Source organism: Plecotus auritus, assembly GCF_963455305.1.
Source record: "Plecotus auritus genome assembly, chromosome: 1".
Lineage (NCBI taxonomy): Eukaryota > Metazoa > Chordata > Mammalia > Chiroptera > Vespertilionidae > Plecotus > Plecotus auritus.
The window spans coordinates 189,207,067-189,230,582 of record NC_137770.1 but is presented as its reverse complement, the minus strand read 5'-3'; the positions used below and the strand labels follow the sequence as shown (position 1 = coordinate 189,230,582).

Here is a 23,516-nt window from a genome sequence, read left to right as displayed (position 1 = left end):
GTATTGGGTAGAGCTGCTATGCCTCCTTGAGTTGATAGAGTGGCCTTGTGTAGTAGGTGTCCTATAGGGCCCAGTGGCTCAGCCTCCCCAATCACCTGAGATGGACACTCTAGGTGCACCCCTTTGTGGGCTGTGTGCACAGTCTTATTGTAGTTGAGCTTTGATTGCTATTGGTATCACTGGGAGGAATTGACCTCCAGGCCAATTGGCTGTAAGAACCAGCTGTGACTACAGTGGGAGAGCTGCTGTGCAGGAGATACCTAAGTGCAGGACTTGCTTCATTGGGGCTTTGGTGCTCACTGCATCTGCCCCTTGAGTGTGTCGCTTATGGATGTGTAGAGTTGTAATCTGGTATGGTATGACACTGACCACTGGGTACCCTGGCTCTTGGTTCTCCAGTGGGGTGCAAAGTCAGCCACTGCCAGGGGCCATCCAGCAGGAGCTACAGAGAGATCTGCAGGTTACTCCTCTTTTTATCGGGTTTGGAAGTGCCCAGACGAGACCCAACCGTGAAGCAAGGCAGGCAGGTGCTGGTCTGGGTCTTGGGCCTTTTATTGATAGGTTTGGAGCTCCCTGACCCAGCTGTAGCTTGTTGAGAGAGTTTAACCTGAGCAAGGACAGGCCATTCATATGCAAAAGCTGCTTCAGGCAGCTTGGGTGGGGCTGCAAATTGGATGAGACGGGGTCTCAGGGAATCACCAGGGTAGAGCAAACAGAAATGGCTGCCAGTTAGCACTGCAACTGCGAAGGTCCCAGCATAGTAACAATGATCCCTGTGAGCACCTCCACCTGGGAGAAAGCCACCCTCGAGTTCCTGCCCCAATGCCAGACAATCCAGTTCCTCCTCATATTTGTCTGCATCCCCCAGAGCCTTGCCCGGCACTAGAGCTCAGAGGAAGGGGGACCTTGTAAGTTCAGTTTGTGGTGCTGGCATTTTAAGAGGAACAACTGGGTCTCCAGCAGCCTCTGTGTCACTGAGCCCAAATATGCACTGGTTTTTACAGCCTATAGTTCTTACTGCCTGTAGGGACTTCTTTTCCCAGGTCTGGGACCCTGGGCTGGGCATCTGGTGTGGGGCTGGGACCCCTTGCTCCTCTGGGCAGCCTCCCCAGAGGCAGTCTCCCTCCTGATTAAAAAAGTGGCACACATAGTTGCTGGACCAGCCTGTTCTTCGCTTCTGCACCTCTAACAGTCTCTGTGTGCTTTCTTCTTTACTTCTCTAGTTGTAGGACTTCCATTCAGCCAGCTTTCTGGCGGTTCTGGATGATGGTTGTTCTGTATTTTAATTGTAATTTTGATGTGGTTGTGAGAGGCAGTGAGTACAGGTATTTGCCTATGCCACCATGTTGGTCTCTTCTATCTCACACTTCTTTTTGCTCAGGAGTCTGGGTTCAGATTAGATGGTTCCGCTTTTCAGGATCTCACCAGACTGAACTCAAGGTATCAGCTATGACTGATGTTATCTGAGCCAAGCTCATTGGTTGTTGGTAGAATCCAGTCTCTTATGGTTATAGGACCATTTTCTTTCTGATTGTTGGCTGTAGTACACTGTCCGCTCCTAGGGGGCACGCTGAGGTCCTTGCCATGTGTCCTTCTACTTAGGCGACATGGAAGGAATCTTGAGAGCAATCTCAGAATTATGTCTGTCACCCTAATTTGTTTACTACAATATGAAGGACAAATATGAATTTTTTTTACTTAGTCTTTTGTGCTTTATACATATTTGTTTCCTTTAATGCATGTCCACTTTGAGATATTTTAAGAGTCTATATTTCTTGAGGAGGACCAGCAAGTTTCCTAATATTAATCTCGAGAAAAATCAGTGGATGTAGAGGAGGGGTTGCTATAGAAAGACAATTCTCAAAACCAAAATTCTTCCATCACATTGTTTTGTAGGTACCTCCCAGTCAGTGAGGAGAAATACAGCAATTGTGAAATTCGGAATTTTTGCTTTATTTCTCAGTTTAATGATACGAAGAGGGACTGAAGAATTCCAGAGTTTTTCTCTTCTGGTTTTTTGAAGCTGTCCTTTGAAAGCAGGAAGCAAGCATATATGATTTCTATTGAGATAAGTAGTTGAAATGAGCCAGAGACCCAGAAAGGCAATTTAGACTTGTGATTGTTTTAGTTTCTTTTCTCTCACTGGGAAAGTACAATGGAAAAGTTGACAAATACACGTGGCTCCAACTTCAATAAAAATATTTAGACACATTCTGTTTCCTACTTTGAGCAACATCCAATTAAAACACTGAGTTTTCTTTTTTTCTCCTTAAAATTCCAATTCTTTATTAGTTTTTCCTAACTATATGAAGCAATAATGTTTTTTTTTTCTCTACTACCTGTTCTATACCTACCCTTAACGGAAAGAAATAGCAATTTATTTATTTTTTTAGAGAAATTAGCTTTAGTCTTTTAGAGCTCTAATTATTGCTACTTTTAGTGCTTTTATTATTGCTACTTTGTATATATCTGTCTTTTTGTTGATCATTCTGGATCAAAGTTAATAGGTAGAAATAACTTCACATTATTTAAGTTGTCCAGGAATTATTGTAGTTATCATTTTATCTTTAAATGCTTTTAGGAAATTAGATATTGAAAGAAGAACAAGAGATTGCTATCTTAAGTAATGGATTTTTAAAACATGATTGTGTCATCAATACACAAATTCTAACTTTATAAACATAAGTTACATGGCATCTTAGATATGCTTTGACTTGTTTGTCAAAGGAGAGAAGATCTTAGACCTTAGCCATGGATTTTGGCTTCTTTAGTTTTACAGAATTTATTTTAATGAAAAAGTTAACTTTTAGAAAACAAATTAAAAAACAAAACAAACAAAACCTATGTATTACTTGAAGTTGGGACTTGGTTTCTTCTGACAATTAAAAAAAATCCAGGCATGTTCATGGGACAAAGAAAAGGAGTGCTTTATCTGGCTCTGGTCTGTTTTGGTTTTTATTTTCTCTTTTTAACAGTTTCATTGGGGCATAGTTGACATAAACTGTACATATTTAAAGTGTACAATGTAATACATTTTGCCATATGTATGCAATGTGAAACCATTATCACAATTAAGATAATGAACATATTCATCATACATATTTTTTTATGCATCAATAATAGTGGTTTCTTTTGTTTGTTTTATTGCTTGGTATCCATTACGGGAATACTAAAATCTATCCATTCACTTGTTGATAGACATTTGCGTGGCTGTTACAAATAAAGCTGCTATGAACATTGTGTATAAGTCTTTATGGCTATGTGCTTTAATTTCTCTTGGGAAATACCTTGAAGTCAAAACCCTAGCTCATATTATAGGCTTATATTTAACTTTTAAGAAACTCTTTAAACATTTTACCAGAAAGTATCAGTTTACATTCCACCTAGCTATGTATGAGAGTTTAGGTCCTCCACATCCTTGTCAACACTTCGTATGGTTAGTCTTTTTCATTTTAGCTATTCTAATAGCAATGTAGTTGTGTGTCTCATTATTTTAATTTTTACTTATTTTTTAAAAAAATATATTTTTAACAATTTCAGAGAGGATGTTAGAGGGAGAGAGAGATTGAAACATCAATGATGAGAGAGAATCATCGATTGGCTGCCTCCTGCACGCCCCTTACTGGGAATTGAGCCCGTAACCTGGGCATGTGCCCTTGATTGTAATTGAACCCGGGATCCTACAGTCCACAGGCCTCAGGCTCTATACACTGAGCCAAACTGGCTAGGGCAAATATCTCATTTTATTAATTAACAGTATTTAATTTGGAATGACAAGGCTAATCTGTTATTCTAACTGACCTTATTCTCTTAAACATTATAAACAGCTAAAATACCAAATATGTAGAGATTCTTTAACTTAAAAAAATACTAATATGTGTGTTTGCTTCTAGTAAACTTTTATAAACTTCATTGTAAATCATCCTGGGTAAAAGATGCTACAATTTGGGGGGTTGCCTTCTCAACTCACTATGGTTTCTCACTGCTCAGTAAGAAATCCTTAGCCAGGGTGGTGAGTGGATCTTTGCCCAAAGTTAGTGGCCACACAAGAGCTCTATTTTATAGTAGCTTTGTTCTTGAAACAGTATACTTTTATAGCCCTATTTCCATAGAATCAATTCAAATTTTCCTAATTCATTAGTTTATTTCTGGACAGATTGTTATATCACTTGATTAGATTCAGTTAATCTGTTTACTATTTCATTCTGTTAAAATCACTTCTGTACTAACTATGAGTGCCACAAATCCTTAAGGATTAAAATGACGTCTGTTAGAATCCCTTTGTGGCTTTGTCTAACTGTGGGCACAGTTTTAAGGTCATGACCTTAATACCTCTGTTAATAAAAAACATAATAGTGGTTCTGGTTATGTAATATAAATATTTTTTTCTTACTTGAAAGTCTTTCCAAATACTGTCTAGTTATCAGGCAGCCCACAACTTTCAAGGAAACAAAAATGAATGATATGGTTATGTTTATTGTAAAGCAGGACCATTTTGATAGTAAAATATGGCAGTCATTTATCTGTACCCCAAGTTATTTATTACTGTATCTAAAGGAAACAGTTGAAATAATGAACTTAAGAATTGTCTTCAAGTTATATTTTTCTTCACTTTTTTTTCATCCCTTTCCCATTTCTGTATTTCTTTCATTCCTTTGTCTTCTCTTTTATTTGGCAATAATGATATAAAGAGCTATAATAAAGGTAAATAAAAATAACGGAGAGATGATAATGGTAGGCAATTGCCAAAGATAGTGATTTATAAGGTATAGTTTTGTTGTTTGATTTTTAGAAAGCTGCTCTGACATTACATTAAATCTTGAGATTAAGTGTTCACAGGATGTGGCAGTTTTTAAAATCTTAAACATATTTTCTAGCATAGCTGTAAATTAAAAATAGCAAATCTAGAGCATACAATGGAGTAAAGACAGCATCTTCAATAAAAGGTCTTGGGAAAATTGGACAGGTACGTGCAAAAGAATGAAACTACACCATCAACTTATACCATACACAAAAATAAACTAAAAAATGGATAAAAGACTTAAATGTAAGTCATGAAACCATAAAAATCCTAGAAGCATAATATCAGACATCTCAAGTAGCAGTATGTTTGCCGATAAATTACTCATGGCAAGAGAAAATAAACAAATGGGACTACATCAAAATAAAAAACTTCACAGCAAAAGAAACCATCAACAAAATGAGAATGGAGTCCACTGTATGGGAGAACATATTTGCTAATGATATATCTGATAAAGGTTTAATATCCAAAATATATAAGGAACTCATACAACTTAACAAAAGGAAGACAGACAATCCAGTGGAAAAGTGGGCAAAGGACCTAAATAGATATTTCTCCAAAGTGGGCATACAGATGGCCAAGAGATATATGAAAAAATTCCTCTCTGAAATCAATTAAAAAAAAAAAAAAGAAAAGGAAAAGAGAGATAGAAACATCCTATCTAATAAAAGAGTAATATGCAAATTAACCATCACTCTGCTACACCCACCAGCCACGCCCACCAGCCAATCAGGAGCGAATATGCAAATAAACCCAACCAAGATGGCTACGGCCACAGAGAGCATGAGGGAGGCTTGGGTTTCCCTGGCGATAGAGGAAGCCAAGCTTTCCGCCTGCCCTTGCCAGCCTAGGCCTCCACTCAAGGCTACAAAGTTTCAATGATAGAAGATAAATAAACCCAAACAGAAATGGCGGCAGCCACGGAACTGGAAAGAGCAGGAGTCTAGGGTTGCCCGGGGCGATGGAGGAAGCCCAGCTTTTCGCACACCCTGGCAGGCCCAAGCCTCCACTTAACGCTACAAAGTTTCAATTATAGAAGATACATAAATAAAAAAAAAATGGCTGCCGCCACGGAGCAAGCAGAAGGCTTGGCTCCATTCCAGGCTACAAAATTTCAATTGTAGAAGATAAATAAACCCCAGATATCAGGGCCTCCGCTTGGGTCGCCAGGGGGCATGGCCAGCCTGCAAACCACCACAGGCCCCTCACCCAGGCCGCCTCACGCCCCAAGGGAACCCCCACCCTGATCCGGGACACTCTTCAGAGCAAACCAGCTGGCCCCCACCCATGCACCAGGCCTCTATCCTATCTAATAAAAGAGTAATATGCAAATGGACCATCACTCCAACACAAGATGGCTGCCCCCATGTGGTCAAAGATCCTGCCCCCATGTGGACACAAGATGGCCACCACAAGATGGCCAGCAAGGGAGGGCAGTTGGGAGGGACCAGGCCTGCAAGGGAGGTCAGTTGGGGGCAATCAAGCCTGCAGGGGAGGGCAGTTAGGGGTGACCAAGCCGGCAGAGGAGGGAAGTTGGGGGCAACCAGGCCTGCAAGGAAAGGAAGTTGGGAGGGGCCCAGGCCTGCAGGGGAGAGCAGTTAGGGGGGACCAGGCCTGCAGGGGAGGGCAGTTAGGTGCAAACAGGCTGGCAGGGGAGCAGTTAGGCCTCAATCAGGCTGCCAGGGGAGTGGTTAGGGGGTGATCAGGCTGGCAGCCAGAAGCAGTTAGGGGCAATCAGGAAGGCAGACAGGCGAGCAGTTGGGAGCTAGCAGTCCTGGCTTGTGAGAGGGATGTCCCAGATTGGAGAGGGTGAAGGCTGGGCTGAGGGACATCCCCCTCCGCTGTGCACGAATTTCGTGCACTGGGCCTCTAGTCAATGGTAAGAGAGAATCATTGACTGGCTGCCTCCTTCATGCTCCATACTGGGAATCAAGCCCCCAAACTGGGCATGTACCCTGACTGGAAATCGAACTCTGACCTGCTGGGACCAAGCCACCGCCTCTCCGCCGCCTCTGTGGAAGGGGAGGGGCGGGCGCGCCGGGACTACCATGGCTGGCCTGGCAGCGTAAGCTCATTAACCCCGCCGCCCACTGGTCCTTCCAGAAGGTCATTCTGCCATCCGGTCTAACGGGCATATTAGCTCTTTATTATATAGGATTATTTATTTATTTTTTAGAGAGAGAGAGGTGAAACATCGATGTAAGAGAGAAGCATTGATCAGTTGCCTCCTATATGTGCCCCAACCTGGGAATCAAACCCGAAACCTAGGAATGTGCCCTAAACAGGAATTGAACCCACAACCTTTTGGTGTACAGGACGACACTCCAACCAACCGAGCCACCTGGCCAGAGCTTATATCTTTCCTTTTAACTACCACATTGTACATTTAAGTAGACACCCCTCAAAGTAGACTCTAAGCATAAAATGCTGTAGTACACATTTGAAAAGGAAAGTAACAGGACAAGGCTGGCCTCATTTTGTTGCTGGAGTTGCTTTTTTCATTCTGAGTTAAACTATCATAAATGTAAATTAAAAGAAGCTATTAGCTTTTTTTGTTAGCCTTTTATAGGTTAATTTTAAAATTTAACAAAAGATATATTACAGAAAATAAGTATTTAACATTTTTCACTCTCTTTAGCTTCATTGCTTCTTTTCCCAACCCATCTGCTTCTGCCTACCATAATATATACATTGTCATTGTGCTTGAATTGGTTTGGTCTGGGTAGAAATTTTAGTAATCACTGTAAAGAGCCATTTTCTTTTCAAGAAGTATCAATTCAAGAAAATCTGTATAGGATGTTTTGACTAGCTGCATTTCTCCTTCCAAGAGGAAAATAGGATTATTGAGACCCAAGAAAACCTTAAATGCTATCAATAGAGCACCTACTTAATTGAATGCCACTGAAAAAATTGACCCTACAAAAATGTTATCACAAAGGCACCTTTCCATATTTTTATAGAGTCTTAGATTATGATGCTTATAGGCATTACCTCTTTCCTTGTCATAGTTCCCAGAGCATTATTATTATTATTATTATTATTATTATTATTCCTATGTCACAAATGGGAAACTGAGGTTTAAAGGTGAAATTATTTTCCCAAGGGCAAATGGTAAGTTGGTAGTGTGGGTGAGGAAGAAACTTTACTCTACGGTTCTTCCTTTTAGTCTAATAATTAAATCTATATGAGACAGATTAACAAGATAAAATAAACAAATTTAATTACATATGTATGTATGGGAACCTCACGTACGTGAGAGAGTCAGATACCCCACAAACACAAGAGGTTCAGAGACAGAAAGTTCAAAGGAGGTATAATATGGCATTCTGAACTAAGGTTGAGGTAAGGCAAGTTGGGGCTGCAGAGGGGAAGAAGGTCATTTAAGGATGAAAAGTAGAGCAGATGTTCAGTAATTAGATGTTGGCCCTGTCCTTGAGATAAGGGGAAAAAAAAGTAATCTCTAGTAATAACTCCTTTAATGGGCAAGGCCCCAAATTTAAATTCTTTGAGGAGAGATTTAAGTTTCTCACGAGCCTGCAGGGTCTCAATTTGCCATCAACTCAAAATAATTCACATGCTAAAGTGGCACACTTTGGGGAGGCCTATTCTGAACCTCCTCAGCAGCAAAGCTGGGTCTAGAAATAGTTAAGTCCATTCAGTGTACAATTTATAGTTATAGTATACTAGAGGCCCAGTGCACGGATTCATGTGCCGGTGGGGTCTCTCGGCCTGTCCTGTGGGGATGGGGCCAAAACCCACCCAGTGCACGGATTCATCCAGAGTGTCTGGCTCATCTCGCCCAGTCCTGATGGGGGCCGGCCAGCCGGCCAGGGAGGAACCAGGGGAGGGCTCCAGGGTGTGTCTGGCCCATCTTGTCCAGTCCCGATAGGCCGGACCCCAGCAGCAAACCAACCTACCGGTCAGAGCGTCTGCTCCCTGGTGGTCATTGCACGTTGTAGTGACTGGTTGAACTGTTGAATGAATGGTGGGACACTTAGCACATTAGCTCTTATTATGTAGGATTATAGTATACATGTTGGAAATAAAGAAATCAGTCAATGAATGGAAGACACATATTCCATCTTATTCGCAACTTCTCCCACTATGGCTGTAGGGTCTCCTCTCTACTCCTCCTACCCTTTTTACCTGGATGGGTAGGTAAATGGTCTGAAAGGTCTTCAATTCAGTCTGGCTGCTTTGGTTTAATCATCTGCACTTTGGCCTCCTGGGACCCTGCGGTCTCTCCATCTTCTCCCATGAAATACTAGTTGGCACCACTATTCTCTAGTTCTGTCTCTGAGGTTGACTTTATTGTACTAGGGCAAGTAGTTATTTTGATGTTTTTTCCCTCTTCAATACCTTTACCCTCTATGAGTCTAAGTGTAGGATTATATTTAGATTGAAAGCCATATTGAAAAATTAGGTAGACAGGGACCTCATAGATGACAACTTTCGCTCCTGCAAGTGCAGTAATGTTATTGATGTGTAGACCATCTGTTACCTTTGTTTCCTAGGTAATATGCACGTGTCACTAGCTGAGGCCCTGGAGGTTCGGGGTGGACCCCTTCAGGAGGAAGAAATATGGGCTGTATTAAATCAAAGTGCTGAAAGTCTTCAAGAATTATTCAGGAAAGGTAGGTCTTTTTTTTCTTTTCTTAATTTTGAATATTGAATAGCTGAAAATTGATAAAGGGGCAGAGTATAGAAGAATACTTTCCTTACCTCTCTTAGGGCTAAAAAAGCTCAGATCTTTTTTACCTTTATTTGAACATCTTTGATGTGCCTGATATTGTGCTAGGGACTAAAAATGTAATGATGATCAAAATAAAAAATGTTCTCTGTAGGGAGCTTATAGTCCAGTGTGGAAAACATCTATTAATAAAATATTTATATAAACAAGTATAAAAAATTCAACCATGACAAGGCTACATAGGAGAGGATCCAGTGATTCTATGAGAACTCATAGTAGGAGTATTTGACATGGTCCTGGGGAGGAAAAGGAAGGCCTCCTTGCATATATCAAGCTAAGACCTGAAAGGAAGGAGAGGTTAACCAGGTAAGGAGGAGGGAAAACATTCCTGGTAGAGAGAATCATATCCCTGTAACTCTAAATTGGGATAATGTATACTGAATAACTTCCTTGGTGCTTCCCTATAGAGGTAGTCACCTGCTCCAAATGGTCATGTGGCATTTTGGAGCTGGAAAAATTAAGGAGTCACCCATTGGTTGACTACAAACATTTGATAACATGCTGAAAAGTTCCACATGAAGCTTTTATACCATATGAACAACACCTGTTTAGAACAGTAGGTAAAGAACCAAACTTCATCTTTGATTTGAATGAATTAATCAGGCACAATAAACAAACATAGATGAGGTAATAATTCTGCAAGTATGGTCCCTGAATGAGTAGCATAGGCATCACCTTGCAAACGTATAATGCAAATACTTAGGCCTGCTGTAGACCTAACTGAATAAGAAACTCCTGTGGGTACAGGCCAGCAACTTGTGTTTTAACAAGTTTTTTAAGGATGTTCTGATGCATTTTATGTTTGAATTGCTTAAGAGTAAGAGCATGGTGACCTTTGGGAAGTTGTAGGGGTGACCACTGATTGAGTACAGACTGGGGACAGATGGTAAAGCTTTGTCGTCATTCTTGTTGTTGCTGTTATTTTCCCATCCAGGGACTGGAACTTAAACAAAACGGTGTTAGGTCCCACCCAATTCTGCTGTAACTGCGATGTTTGATTAGAATTAGGATAAATCTAAAGAAAAGTAATTCCTTTTATTTAATTCCACTTACCTAAAATCTAGCTATTTTAATAGGCATTGTAGCTTTGTTTGCTTTATTTTAATTTTTTTCAGAAAATTTGAAAGTATAGGCACTCTAGGCTATAGAACAGGTAGCCATGCTCCAAAGGTGTTGTTGAAGAAAGGATATGATGGTGGCATTACTCAGTTAATTAAAAATAGTCAGTTAATATTTAAGAAACATTGACTTGTGAGGTATTGAATGGAAGATCCTAATAAGATGATATCACTGTTGCCCTTAAGGGATTTATTCAGATCAGATGTATATGAAAAGTTTACTGCTTCAAAACAGTGTGCCAAATGAGTGATAGAGACAATAACTACAGATGTTCCTTCAGAGGAGGGAGAGATAATACCTTTTTATTGTACTAATGGCAGGATCACTGCCCTAGCCATGACTCGTAGAATATAAGCATCTTGCATACTCTTGAGTACTCTTTCTTTCAAATTTCGTAATTTTAATAGAGATTTAGTGTCTGAATGTAAAGTACTTGTCATTGAGATGTAATTATTGCATAACATATTGGTACGTTACAATAAAGAGACTTACTGGATGTGTTATAAAATTAATTGTAAGGCAGCTATGCCCTAAACCAGCCGTGGGCAAACTACGGCCCGTGGGCCGGATCCGGCCCATTCAGCTGTTCTATCTGGCCCGCGGAGCCGAAAGAGCGGAGGGTTCTCTTGCTCTCCCCTCCGCTCCTTTACTTTGAATTTATATTAGTTCACACAAACACTCCATCCATGCTTTTGTTCCGGCCCTCCAGTCCAGTTTAAGAATCCATTGTGGCCCTCGAGTCAAAAAGTTTGCCCACCCCTGCCCTAAACACTGTCCATGGGAGCTGGTTACCATAGGCCTTCAGTCCAATTCACAGAATAGCATCAATAATATAGACAAATTGAATTTGGATTCCTTTGCTGTCTGGAGATTACCAACTATTATGATTGCCAGTTGGAAATTTCTATTTTTTTTGAGGAAAATTATGTTTATTTGAAATCTAGGATTTTTTTATTTCTTGTATTTGATAGCACACTGTCTTTTTTTTGCCACAAGTTTTCTTTTTTCCTTACTGAACTGAAATAAAATACAGGTTTCCCCTCCTATAGGAAAGCAGAGCATTCCTATGAAACCTTTTGTTAAGCTGAAATACGTACATCAAAGAAGCTAATGCCATTAATTTGTATGGGAAAAATTTTTAGTGTTTCCAGATCTCCCAAATAACCTACCAAATCATGCCAAATATGTTTAATTACATCTAGTTTTATGTTAAGTAACACCTTTATAAGTTCTCTTAGGCTTTTCTGATTACCTTAGAGCCGTGGTCGGCAAACTGCGGCTTGCGAGCCACATGCGGCTCTTTGGCCCCTTGAGTGTGGCTCTTCCACAAAATACCACGGCCTGGGCGAGTCTATTTTGAAGAAGTGGCGTTAGAAGAAGTTTAAGTTTAAAAAATTTGGCTCTCAAAAGAAATTTCAATCGTTGTACTGTTGATATTTGTCTCTGTTGACTAATGAGTTTGCCGACCACTGCCTTAGAGCACATTTTATAACGGATATACAAGGTAAATGGAGATAAAGCACAGAGGCTCACAGACACAGTTCAAAGCTGTGAGAGCTTGATGCTGAGTGTGGTTCCCAGGTGGTATAGAACAGAAAGAGTTCATCCACTGGGCATTACCAGCCAAACAGAATTGCAGTGGAGGCGCCATCCAGGAGACCAGCAAACTGGTGCTCCAAAGCCCGAACTCCCCATGACGGGTAGCTTACTAGAGTATATGGGGCAAAATCGCAAGACACTGGGTTAGGGTTTCTGGGTCATGCTAGGAACTGATTGGTTGGAGGTGAGTAAGAGTAGTAAATCATTTATTTCTGTCTTGAGGACAGTTTTGAGATCTGTTCCCTTGTTCCTCTATTCAGTCTCATGGGAAAGTAGCCAGGGGGCCCTTCTACCTTAGGACTCAGGCCCTGGTACATAACAGCTCAAGATGTTATCTTTAGCTGGCCAGAGGTCTAGACCTTGTGACCAGTATTATCCAGATCCTGACTGCTATCTTCTGCTGCCCCCAGAGTTGCTGATTATCCAGGGAAAAGGTTAGGTCTCTGAGGGATAGAGAGAGATAGAGATGGTTTCTGAAGCTAGGATTTAAAGTTAAATTTAATCAACATCATAAGGACACTCAGTTTCACTGGGAAGAGCTTGGCAGTACCACTCTCACTGCCCAGGTGCCCTGCCTCTATAATGGCTCTCTGCAAGACAATGCTGAATGCTGTATTTTCACCCTTTTTTTTAATAAAAGCTAAAATCCTCTTTGGAATTCTTTCAGTAAGCAAAGACTAGTGTTAATATAGATCTTTAATAAAAGCCAGGTGGAGTAAAACAGACTTTCAAAAAGTGGGGATACCTGTATTAGTTTGCTTATTTTGTGGTTCTGTAATAAACACCCTTATGAATAATGACTAGTATTGTTAGTGAAATAAAAGCAGGTAAAATACAATGGTCTCTAAGAATTTTGTTTTCCTAAAATTTGTTTTCTTCTCTTTTCTGTGTCTTAGTTTTTGTTCTTAGGAATGGCTTTTTCTTCCTACCTTTTTGTTTTTGTGTTTTGTTTTGTTTTTTGTTAATTGTCATCTGAGGATATTTTTCCATTGATTTTTAGAGAGTGGAAGAGAGAGGGAAAGACAGAGAGCAACATTTATGTGAGAAACACAACGATTGGTTGCCTCCTGCACGAGCCCTGACCAGGGCCTGGGCTGGGGAGGAGCCTGCAACCAAGGTACATGTCCTTGACCAGAATCCAACCTGGGACCCTTTGGTCCACAGGCTGACACTTTACCCACTGAGCAAAACCAACTAGGACACTTCCTACCTTTTTTAACCTGTATGTTCCTGTGTGTTTTTCAGTATTTAAGTGAAAGTTGACATTCCTATTAATAAAAGGCTGGGAATAAGCATTTCTACTGTAGGTAATTATTGAACACAGGTCAGGATAATTATTTCTTCATCTTTTTGAGTCTCCTTGCAATTTTAACCTTTAAAAAACACACACATACAAACTTGTTGTGGTTAATATTTAAATAATAACCATTGCTAAGCATGACTTTGTTGGAAGACACCATATTAATATGAATTTCTCTTCAGAGGAGGAAAGGTAAAACTTTTTGCAAATGTATAATTCTAAACATTTATTTGTTTGGTTGGATAATAATTGGTTTTCTTGCGTTATATATAAGTTTCTTAGTTTTATTGTCTTGTGTTTATTAAAATTTGAGATCTTTGTGATTACTTTTTAGAATTTTTTGAGATTTGGTTGTGGTCTTGCACATGGACTAATTTTATAAATACTCTAGGAATTTGGAAAATATTTTCTGTTTCTAGGGTATAATTTAAGCTTATTCATGCATGTGCTTTGAAAATTTGTCTAGATTTTTATTGCTTTGTATACTTGATCTGTCAAATATTTCGGGATAGTTAAAATCTTCCACTATAATGATGTTTTTGTCTGTCTTACTACTGTCATCATGTGTTTTCATGCAATTTTATGTGATACTAGAGGCCCAGTGCACGAAATTTGTGCACGGGGGTGTGTGTCCCTCAGCCCAGCCTGCACCCTCTCCAATCTGGGACCCCTTGAGGGATGTCCGACTGCCCATTTAGGCCCTTCCCAGTGGGATCGGGCCTAAACGGGCATTCGGACATCGCTCTCACAATCCAGGACTGCTGGCTCCCAACTGCTCGCCTGCCTGCCAGCCTGATCACCCCCTAACCACTCCCCTGCCAGCCTGATTGATGCCTAATTGCTCCCCTGCCAGCCTGATTGCCCCTAACTGCCCTCCCCTGCAGGCCTGGGTCCCCCCCAACTGCCCTTCCCTGCAGGCTCGGTCACCCCTAACTGCCATCCCCTGCAGGCTTGATCGCCCCCAATTGCCCTCCCTTGCAGGCCTGGTCCCTCCCAATTGCCTTCCCCTGCTGGCCTGATTGCCCACAACTGCCTCCCCTGCAGGCCTGATCCCTCCCAACTGCCCTCCCCTGCTGGCCATCTTGTGTCCACATGGGGGCAGCCATCTTGTGTGTTGGAGTGAAGGTCAATTTACATATTACTCTTTTATTAGATAGGATAGAGGCCTGGTGCACGGTTCGGGCCAACTGGTTTGCCCTGAAGGGTGTTCTGGATCAGGGTGGGGGTTCCCTTGGAGCATGGGGCGGCCTGGGCCAGGGGCCTGTGGTGGTTTTCAGGCTGGCCATGCCCCCCGGCAACCCAATCGGAGGCCCTGGTATCAGGGATTTATGTATCTTCTATCATTGAAACTTTGTAGCCTTGAGTGGAATCCAGGGCCGGCCAGGAAGTTTGGCTTCCTCCATCGCCAGGGAAACCCAAGCCCCCTGCTCGCTCCAAGGCCACAGCCATTTTTGTTGGGATTTATTTATCTTCTATAATTGAAACTTTGTAGCCTTGAGTGGAGGCCTGGGCCGGCCAGGGTGTGCAGGAAGCTTGGCTTCCTCCATTGCCGGGGAAACCCAAGCCTCCTGCTCACTCCGTGGCCGCAGCCATCTTGGTTGGGTTAATTTGCATACTCACTCCTGATTGGCTATTGGGCGTGGCTGGTGGGTATAGCAGAAGTACGGTCAATTTGCATATTATTCTCTTATTAGATAGGGTGTATAATAGCTAATTTAAATAGACTGGATCTTTTATCAATTTAAATTAAGCCTTTCTTTTCTTTTTACTCTTCACCTTAAATTCTGCCTAGTGTGCTCATAACATTGCCACCTCTGATTCCTTTCCCTTGACATTTTACCTAGAACAGTGCTCGGCAAACTGCGGCTCTCAAGCCACAAGTGGCTCTTTGGCCCCTTGAGTGTGGCTCTTCCACAAAATACCTCTTCCACAAAATACCACTTCTATTTTGAAGAAGTGGCGTTAGAAGGAATTGACCTCCAGGCCAATTGACTGTGAGGATCAGCTGTGTCTACACTGGGAGAACTTCTGTGCTGGAGACACCCTTATGGGAGAAGACTTGCAAAAGCCTCTGTGCTCAGCTTGGATGGAGCAGAGTCTCAGGGCAGAGCAGACAGCATTGGTTTCCCGTCAGCCCTGCCCTAATAGGCCCCTGTGTCTCAGTATCCCATGGTAATCGCTGCAAGCACCTCTGAGAGAAAGCCGCCCTCGACTTTTGCCCACTGCCAGACAGTCCAGTTTCTCCCCGAATGAGTCTGGGTTCCAGAGTCTCGCCCAGAACTGGAGTTCAGTGCAGTCAGGAGCTTTTGTCTTCCTCCCGCTTGAGAAAGCCAGCTGCGCACTCAGGTGCCCGCCATCTCTGTGTGCGTGCCTCTGTACCTCTGCCTTCCGCAGTTCCTCTGAGTCTCAGTGTGCTTTTCTCTTTCCTGCCAGTCCAGTTTCACCCCATATGAGTCTGGATCCCCAGAGTCTCGCCCGAAACTGGTGTTCAGCACAGTTGGGAGCTTTTGTCTCCCTCCCACTTGAGAAAGCCAGCCACGCACTCAGTTGCCAGTCCTCTCCATGCACTCGTCTCAGTACCTCTCCCTCCTGCAGCTCCTCTGAGTCTCAGTGTGCTTTTCTCTTTCCTTCTAGTTGTAGAATTTCCACTCAGCCAGCCTTCCTGTGGTTCTGGATGATGTCCGTTTTGTCTTTTAGTTGTAGTTTTGAAATTGTTGTGCGAGGCAGCAGTTTAGGTGTTTACCTATGCCGCCATCTTGGTTTCTCCTCGAAACTTAGGTATTTGTTATAAATAGTAGATAGCTGGATTTCACTATTTTGGGCCAGGTAAGGCCAAAAATTAAATTGAAAATTAAATGTGACCATTGAAATAAAAATTCTGGAGAAATTTTATTAAGGGTCCTCCCTTCCTAATTATATGCTTCTTATTTCATTTTATTAACAGATTGGAAAGCATAGCTTATTAACTGATTGAAAAACATATACATTTAAGATTTTAGCTTTTACATCATGGATAAACTCATGCAGTAGCTTAGTGGTCCTAGATAATAAAAAGCAATGTCATTCTCATACACTTTCTGGGAAATTATTGCTGCCTTGGAAAAATTAGCTTACAATTATATTAGTTACCCAAAACAGTGATTTTTTAAAAAAGTGATGAAATGATTGGTCTTTGCAAAAAATCGATCATTTGAATCTGTGGAATTTTAAGGTGTAAAGTAGTTGATTGTTTGTTGTGAAATTACCTCTTTGCAACTAATGAGAGGGAAAGACCCAGTCTCCCTGGCTTAGGCAAGGACAGAAATCCCATGTAAATTCCTTTTATTATGTCTGTAATCATTTCTGGTTTCCTGTTTAACAAATAAAATAACAAATTCATGAAATTTGTAAATTAAACCGTTTAAAAGATAACAAATAAAGCATTTTGATAAAGAGAGGTACTAAAAACAAACAAAGTTGCTGTAACTCTGAATAAACAAATTCAGAGTTGCCAGCAAGTGTCCTGAGAAAATTGAGAAGATAATATCACATTTATTATTGTTTTTGGAAAACAAATTTGGATATGATTCAGAGAACAGGGTATATAGAATCCTTTGGCTGTATTTCATTATAAATGCTTGTTATACCAATGAGTGAAAACTACAAGTTACTACAGATAACTAGAACAGATATTAAATAAATAACTTTGCTCTTCACTCATTAAAAAGTGTTTAAAAATTAGGATTTGTCAGTACCTATTTAAACAAACAGACTTACTAGAGAATGACCTGTTATTTTTATCAGCAGAATTACATGAAATATTAAGTGCTTCCTGTTTTTATTTTAGAGAATTGCTTTCATTGAATAAATACTTTCAGGGAAATGTCTTTGCTACTGAAAGGGAAATAAACATGTAAGAACTATATAAACTCAGAGCCACACATACACGTATATTTTTATTTATGAAATTAAACTATTTGAACTAGAAAGATCTTCATTTCACCTGACTAATCATTTTTAGAAATAAAGAAACAAGGCCTAGTTTACATGACTTATACGAATTAATATTGGCATAATAGAAATGATATATCTATTTTAAAGTATGCTTTAATGAGCAATACCTATTTAGACCTGTAAAACCACTTTATTTACACTTTAAAATAAAGTATTAAAATTGATAACTCTTTCATGAGCATTGCAACAGTATATTTAGAAAAATGTCTGTGACAAAAGTGACATCACTTTATATTATACAGACATTAAAAGAATAATAAGAAAAATTACTAATAAAATTGTTGGAAATTTTAATAATTTACATGAACTGGACACCTGAAAAGACACAAATTACCAAAAAAAAGCTCACTCACAAAAAAACAGACAACCTGAATTGCCTATATCTAATATATCTATTAAGATGATTGCATATATAGTTTAAAATATCCCACAAAGAAAATTCTAGGCCCATATGGCTTCACTAGGGAAATTTAAAAATTTAAAGAAGAAAAAGCAATTCTATATCAAATACTTGAAGAAGATAGAAAATGAGAAAATACTTCTCAACTAATTCTATGAGGTTAGCATTACTATAATGTTAAAACCAGACAAATACACTAGGGAAAGTAAAACTATAGACCAATATACCAGTACCTTATGAACATTAATGCAAAACATCTTAACAAAATTTTAGCAAATTGAATCCAACAATATATAAAAGTGATAATAAATACATCATGGTCAAGTAGATCCTAGGAATACAAGATTGGTTTAACATTCACAAATCAATCAGTATAATTCATCATATTATTAAACTAAATAGAAGCAAAACCATATGATCATTTCAGTAGATGTAGGAAACACACTTAATAAGATACAACATCAGTTCCTCATTTTAAAAAAAACACACACACACACAAAACACCTGTTAATAAAAAAGAACTACCTCACCTGGCCAGCATGGCTCAGTGGTTGAGCATCGACCTATGAATCACGGTTTGATTCCTGGTCAGGGCACATGCCTGGATTGTGGGCTCGATCCCCAATAGGGGGCATGCAGGAGGCAGCCGATCAATGATTCTCATCATTGATGTTTCTATCTCTCTCTCTCTCTCCCTTCCTCTCTGAAATCAGTAAGAATATATTAAAAAAAAAAAAACTACTTATAACTGATAAAGGGCACATACAAAAAATGGATAGGTAATATCATACTTAATGGTGAAACATTAAAATTTCCTTTCTACGATCAGAATAAGCATTTCTACTCTCTTTACTTATATTCAGCATTGCACTCAACATTCTAAACAGTGCAGATGAGGCAAGAAGAAGAAATTAAAGGCATCCAGATTAGAAAGAAAGCAGTAAAACCATTTATTTGAAAATTACATGAATGTCTACATAGAAAATTTGATGAAATCCAGAAAAAAAATCTCTAGAACTGAATTCAGCAAGTTGTAATATACAAGATCAGTATACAAAAATCAGTTATGTTCATAAACAATAGCAAGGAACAGTTGGAAATTGAAATTTTAAAATACTATTTTATATATTTATTTTTTAAAAATTTTAGAGCTTATTTGAGCCAAACATATGCTGAGGAGCAAGATTTCAAATGCTTCTGAGAATAACAGTTTTACAGCTCCTTTTATGTCTTTGAAATTAAGGAGGGAAGTAAGGAAGATTACGTAAATGCAAAGAAGGTAAGAGGAAGCAGTTTGGGAATGGGATTGCAAAGTAGTTAAAATTATATGTTTTCTTGGCGGTGGTCATGTGAAGATTGGATTATAGGGTAGTTAAAACTATATACTCTTTTGAGGGGCCTGAACTAATTCTATGAGGTTAGCATTACGAGGGAGCATTTCAAAGGTATATTAACCTAGGTGCACAGAAACAATGGACAGGACTTGCTTAAGGCAAAGATAAGTCTTGTAGTAAAGAAGTTGTATGCTTAGAGCATAAATACCCACCATGAACTGCCCAGATAAAAATTTATAAACAGATCACCCTGTGAGACTGCTTTCCATAAAACCTCTTTCCAGTCCACAAGATAACCTTTTCAGATAAAGCAAAATTATTATTTGTTACTAGAGGCCCGGTGCATGAAATTTGTGCACGGAGGGGGGGGGGGAGAGGTGTCCCTCAGCCCAGCCTGCACCCTCTCCAATCTGGGACCCCTCGAGGGATGTCCGACTGCCTGTTTAGGCCCGATCCTGGTAAGATCGGGCCTAAACAGGCAGTCGGACATCCCTATCACAATCCAGGACTGCTGGCTCCCAAATGCTCGCCTGCCTGCCTTCCTGATTGCCCCTAACCACTTCAGCCTGCCAGCCTGATCACCCCCTAACCACTCCCCTGCCAGCATGATTGATGCCTAGTTGCTCCCCTGCCAGCCTGTTTGCCCCTAACTGCCCTCCCCTGCAGGCCTGGTCACCCCTAACTGCCCTCCCCTGCAGGCCTGGTCCCCCCAACTGCTCTCCCCTGCAGGCCTGGGTCCCCTGCAACTGCCCTTCCCTGCAGGCCCGGTCGCCCCCAACTTCCCTCCTCTGCCAGCCTGGTCACCCCTAACTGCCCTCCCCTGTAGGCTTGATCGCCCCCTACTGCCCTCCCTTGCAGGCCTGGTCCCTCCCAACGGCCCTCCCCTGCTAGCCATCTTGTGGTGGCCATCTTGTGTCCACATGGGGGCAGGATCTTTGACTACATGGGGGCAGCCATCTTGGGTGTTGGAGTGATGGTCAATCTGCATATTATTCTTTTATTAGATAGGATAGAGGCCTGGTGCACGGGGTGGGGGCCAGCTGGTTTGCTCTGAAGGGTGTCCTGGATCAGGGTGGGGGTTCCCTTGGGACATGGGGCTGCCTGGGCGAGGGGCCTGTGGTGGTTTGCAGGCCAGCCACACCCCCTGGTGACCCAAGCAGAGGCCCTGGTATCTGGGATTTATTTATATTCTATAATTGAAACTTTGTATCCTTGAGCGGAGCCAAGCCTCCTGCTCGCTCCGTGGCCACAGCCATTTTGTTGGGATTTATTTATCTTCTATAATTGAAACTTTTTAGCCTTGAGTGGAGGCCAAGGCAGGCCAGGGCTGCGGGAGCTTGGCTTCTTCCATTGCCAGAGGCAACTCAAGCCTCCTGCTCTCTCCAGCTCTGTGGCTACTGCCATTTTTGTTGGGATTTATTTATCTTCTATAATTGAAACTTTGTAGCCTTGAGTGGAGGCCTAGGCCTGCCAGGGTGTGTGGAAAGCTTGGCTTCCTCCATTGCCGGGGAAACCCAAGCCTCCTGCTCACTCCATGGCTGCAGCTATCTTGGTTGGATTAATTTGCATACTTGCTCCTGATTGGCTGGTTGGCGTGGCTTGTGGGTGTAGCAGAGTGATGGTTAATTTGCATATTACTCTTTTTAGATAGGATAGATGCACACATGGCCTGCTCCCCCACCAGAAATTTCAAATCAGCTCTCAAGGTCCATTAGTACAAGAATGGGAAATGAATTATACTCTGAAAATTGAGTTTTGGGTCCCTTTTTTTTTTTTTTACGAAATCCGTTTCTAGCTCAGCTGTTGTGGCTCTGTGGTTGAGCTTTGTCCTATGAACCAGGAAGTCATGATTCCATTCCCAATCAGGGCACAAGCCTGGGTTGTGGGCTTGATCCTCTGTGTGGGGCATGCAAGGAGGCAGCCAGTCAATGATTCTTTCTCATCATGGATGTTTCTATCTCTCTCCCTCGCCCTTCCTCTCTGAAATCAATAAAAATATATATTTTTAAAAACTATACTAATAAAAGGGTAATATGCTAATTAAACCAGATAGACCAGATGTCTTCTGGACGTCCTTCCGGACAAAGCCATAGTGGCGGGTGCCAAGGCAGAGGTGGTTAGGGGCGATCAGGCCAGCAGGGAGAGTGGTTAGGGGTGATCAGGCCGGCAGGGGAGAGCGGTTTGGGGCGATCAGGCAGGCAGGCAGAGTGGTTAGGGGTGATCAGGCAGACAGGCAGGTGAGCGGTTAGGAGCCAGCAGTCCTGGATTGCGAGAGGGATGTCCAACTGCCGGTTTAGGCCCAAGCTTGCAGGAGTCCCGGATTGGAGAGGGTGCAGGCCGGGCTGAGGGACCCCCCTCCCATGCACAAATTCCATGCACCAGGCCTCTAGTAATAAATAAAAAAGAAATCCACTTCCAGGAGCAACATGTGGGGATGAGGACCTCACCCCACCAGTATTTTTTTTTTTAAGAGAAAGAGGAAGGGAGAGGGATAGAGAGATAGAAACATCGATGAGAGAGAAGCATCAACATCCATCAGCTACCTCCTACACGTCTCCAACTGGGAATCTAGCCCTCAACCTGGGCATGTGCCCTGACCCGCAATCGAACTGGTGACCTCTTGGTTCATGGGTCGATGCTTAACCACTGAGCCACACTAGCCAGGTGAGTTTTGGGTCCTGAGTTGTGTCTAGAGATTGGTTTCTGAAAAACAGTCTTCTGCTGTCCAAGCTGTAGCACAGGCTCTGGTCTTCTCCTTGGTCACATGAGAGCTACAGCCCCCAATGAGGAAACTTGCCTTCTGATAAAGAAGAAGCTTGAGGTTTTTTCACCAGTAGCACACAGGAGTCAGGACGCAGGAGCACACATGAGCAACTCCAATAAAAAAACTGAGATATAAGGTTCTTGCTCTAATTCTGAATGATGGACTTTGGGACCAAAGTGCACAGGGTTTTGCAAATATAATTGCTATTAGATCATAATTTTCTACTAGAGGGTCTGAGATAGTCTAGCTGGCTCTCTGTGAACAAGGAAATGGACTTGGTAGGAAATGAAGGATTAAAAGTAACCTTTTGTAGCCCTGGCCAGGTAATGTCAGTTAGTTGATGCATCGTCCTGTTCATCAGAAAAGGTTTCAGTTTTGATTCCTGGTCGGGGCACATACTTAGGTTTCGGGTTCGAGCCTTGGTCAGGGTGCTTATGGGAGGCAACTGATTGATGTTTCTCTCTCACATCAGTGTTTCTCTCTTTCTTCCTCTCTCTCTAAAAATCAATAAAAAACATACCCTCTGGTGAGGATTAAAGAAAGAAAAGTAACTTTTTGGTACACTAGCCATGTATGAAGCAAATAGGAAAAGGAAGCGGAAACCCCAGAGGATGATTTCCTTGATTGAATCTTTATGATGTTCTGTAATTAGGGACCCTGAAGAGGTTTCTGCACATTAAGAAAACAAACAATCAAACAAACAAACAAACAAAAAACTGGCCTGACTGGTGTGGTTCAGTTGGCTGAGTGTTGTCCCATGCACCATCCAATGTGTCTAGTCACTCTAGTGCAGCCTTGGGCAAACTACGGCCCGCGGGCCGGATCCAGCTGCTCTATCCAGTTCTCTTGCTCTCCCCTCCGCTCCTTTACTTTGAATTTATATTAGTTCACACAAACACTCCATCCATGCTTTTGTTCCGGCCCTCTGGTCCAGTTTAAGAACCCATTGTGGCCCTCGAGTCAAAAAGTTTGCCCACCCCTGCTCTGGTGCGTCCTGGTTGAGAAGCACCAGTTTGATTCCTGGTTAGGGCATAAGCCCGGCTTGCAAGCTTGATCCTCAGTGGAGGGAGTTCAGGAGGCAGCTGATCAATAGTTCTCTCTCATCAATATTTCTCTCTCTCTCTCTCTCTTTCTCCATCTTTTTTCTTCTCTCTCTAAAATCAATAAAATCATTTAAAAAGAAATCACTGGAAGACTAAAGGCTATCCAGATGAGGGATGGCAAATACATGGCATAAATCCCACCCTCTTCCTTCGCATGCCATGACAAACATCACCAATTAATCATGGTACTTTTTCCTGCTAAGATTACAATTTTTCTTTATATCTATGTATCAATTTCAGAGAGAAGAAGGGAGAGAGAAATAGAAATATCAATGATGAGAGAGAAACATCAATTGGCTGTCTCTTGCATGCCCCCTACTGGGGATCCAACCTGCAACCCAGGCACATGCCCT

At 41.6% G+C, this 23,516-nt stretch overlaps 1 protein-coding gene across 1 annotated transcript in view; it reads left to right on the top strand.

The window, feature by feature from the left end:
- The window catches only part of PTPN13 (protein tyrosine phosphatase non-receptor type 13), a 211,339-nt gene that overhangs the window by 42,387 nt on the left and 145,436 nt on the right, over positions 1 to 23,516 (top strand). The window contains exon 2 of the mRNA XM_080676988.1: positions 9,316 to 9,435. Within this exon, the coding sequence (XP_080533114.1) occupies positions 9,321 to 9,435 (115 nt within the window). The 5' untranslated portion in view covers positions 9,316 to 9,320. The remainder of the gene's footprint in view (positions 1 to 9,315; positions 9,436 to 23,516) is intronic.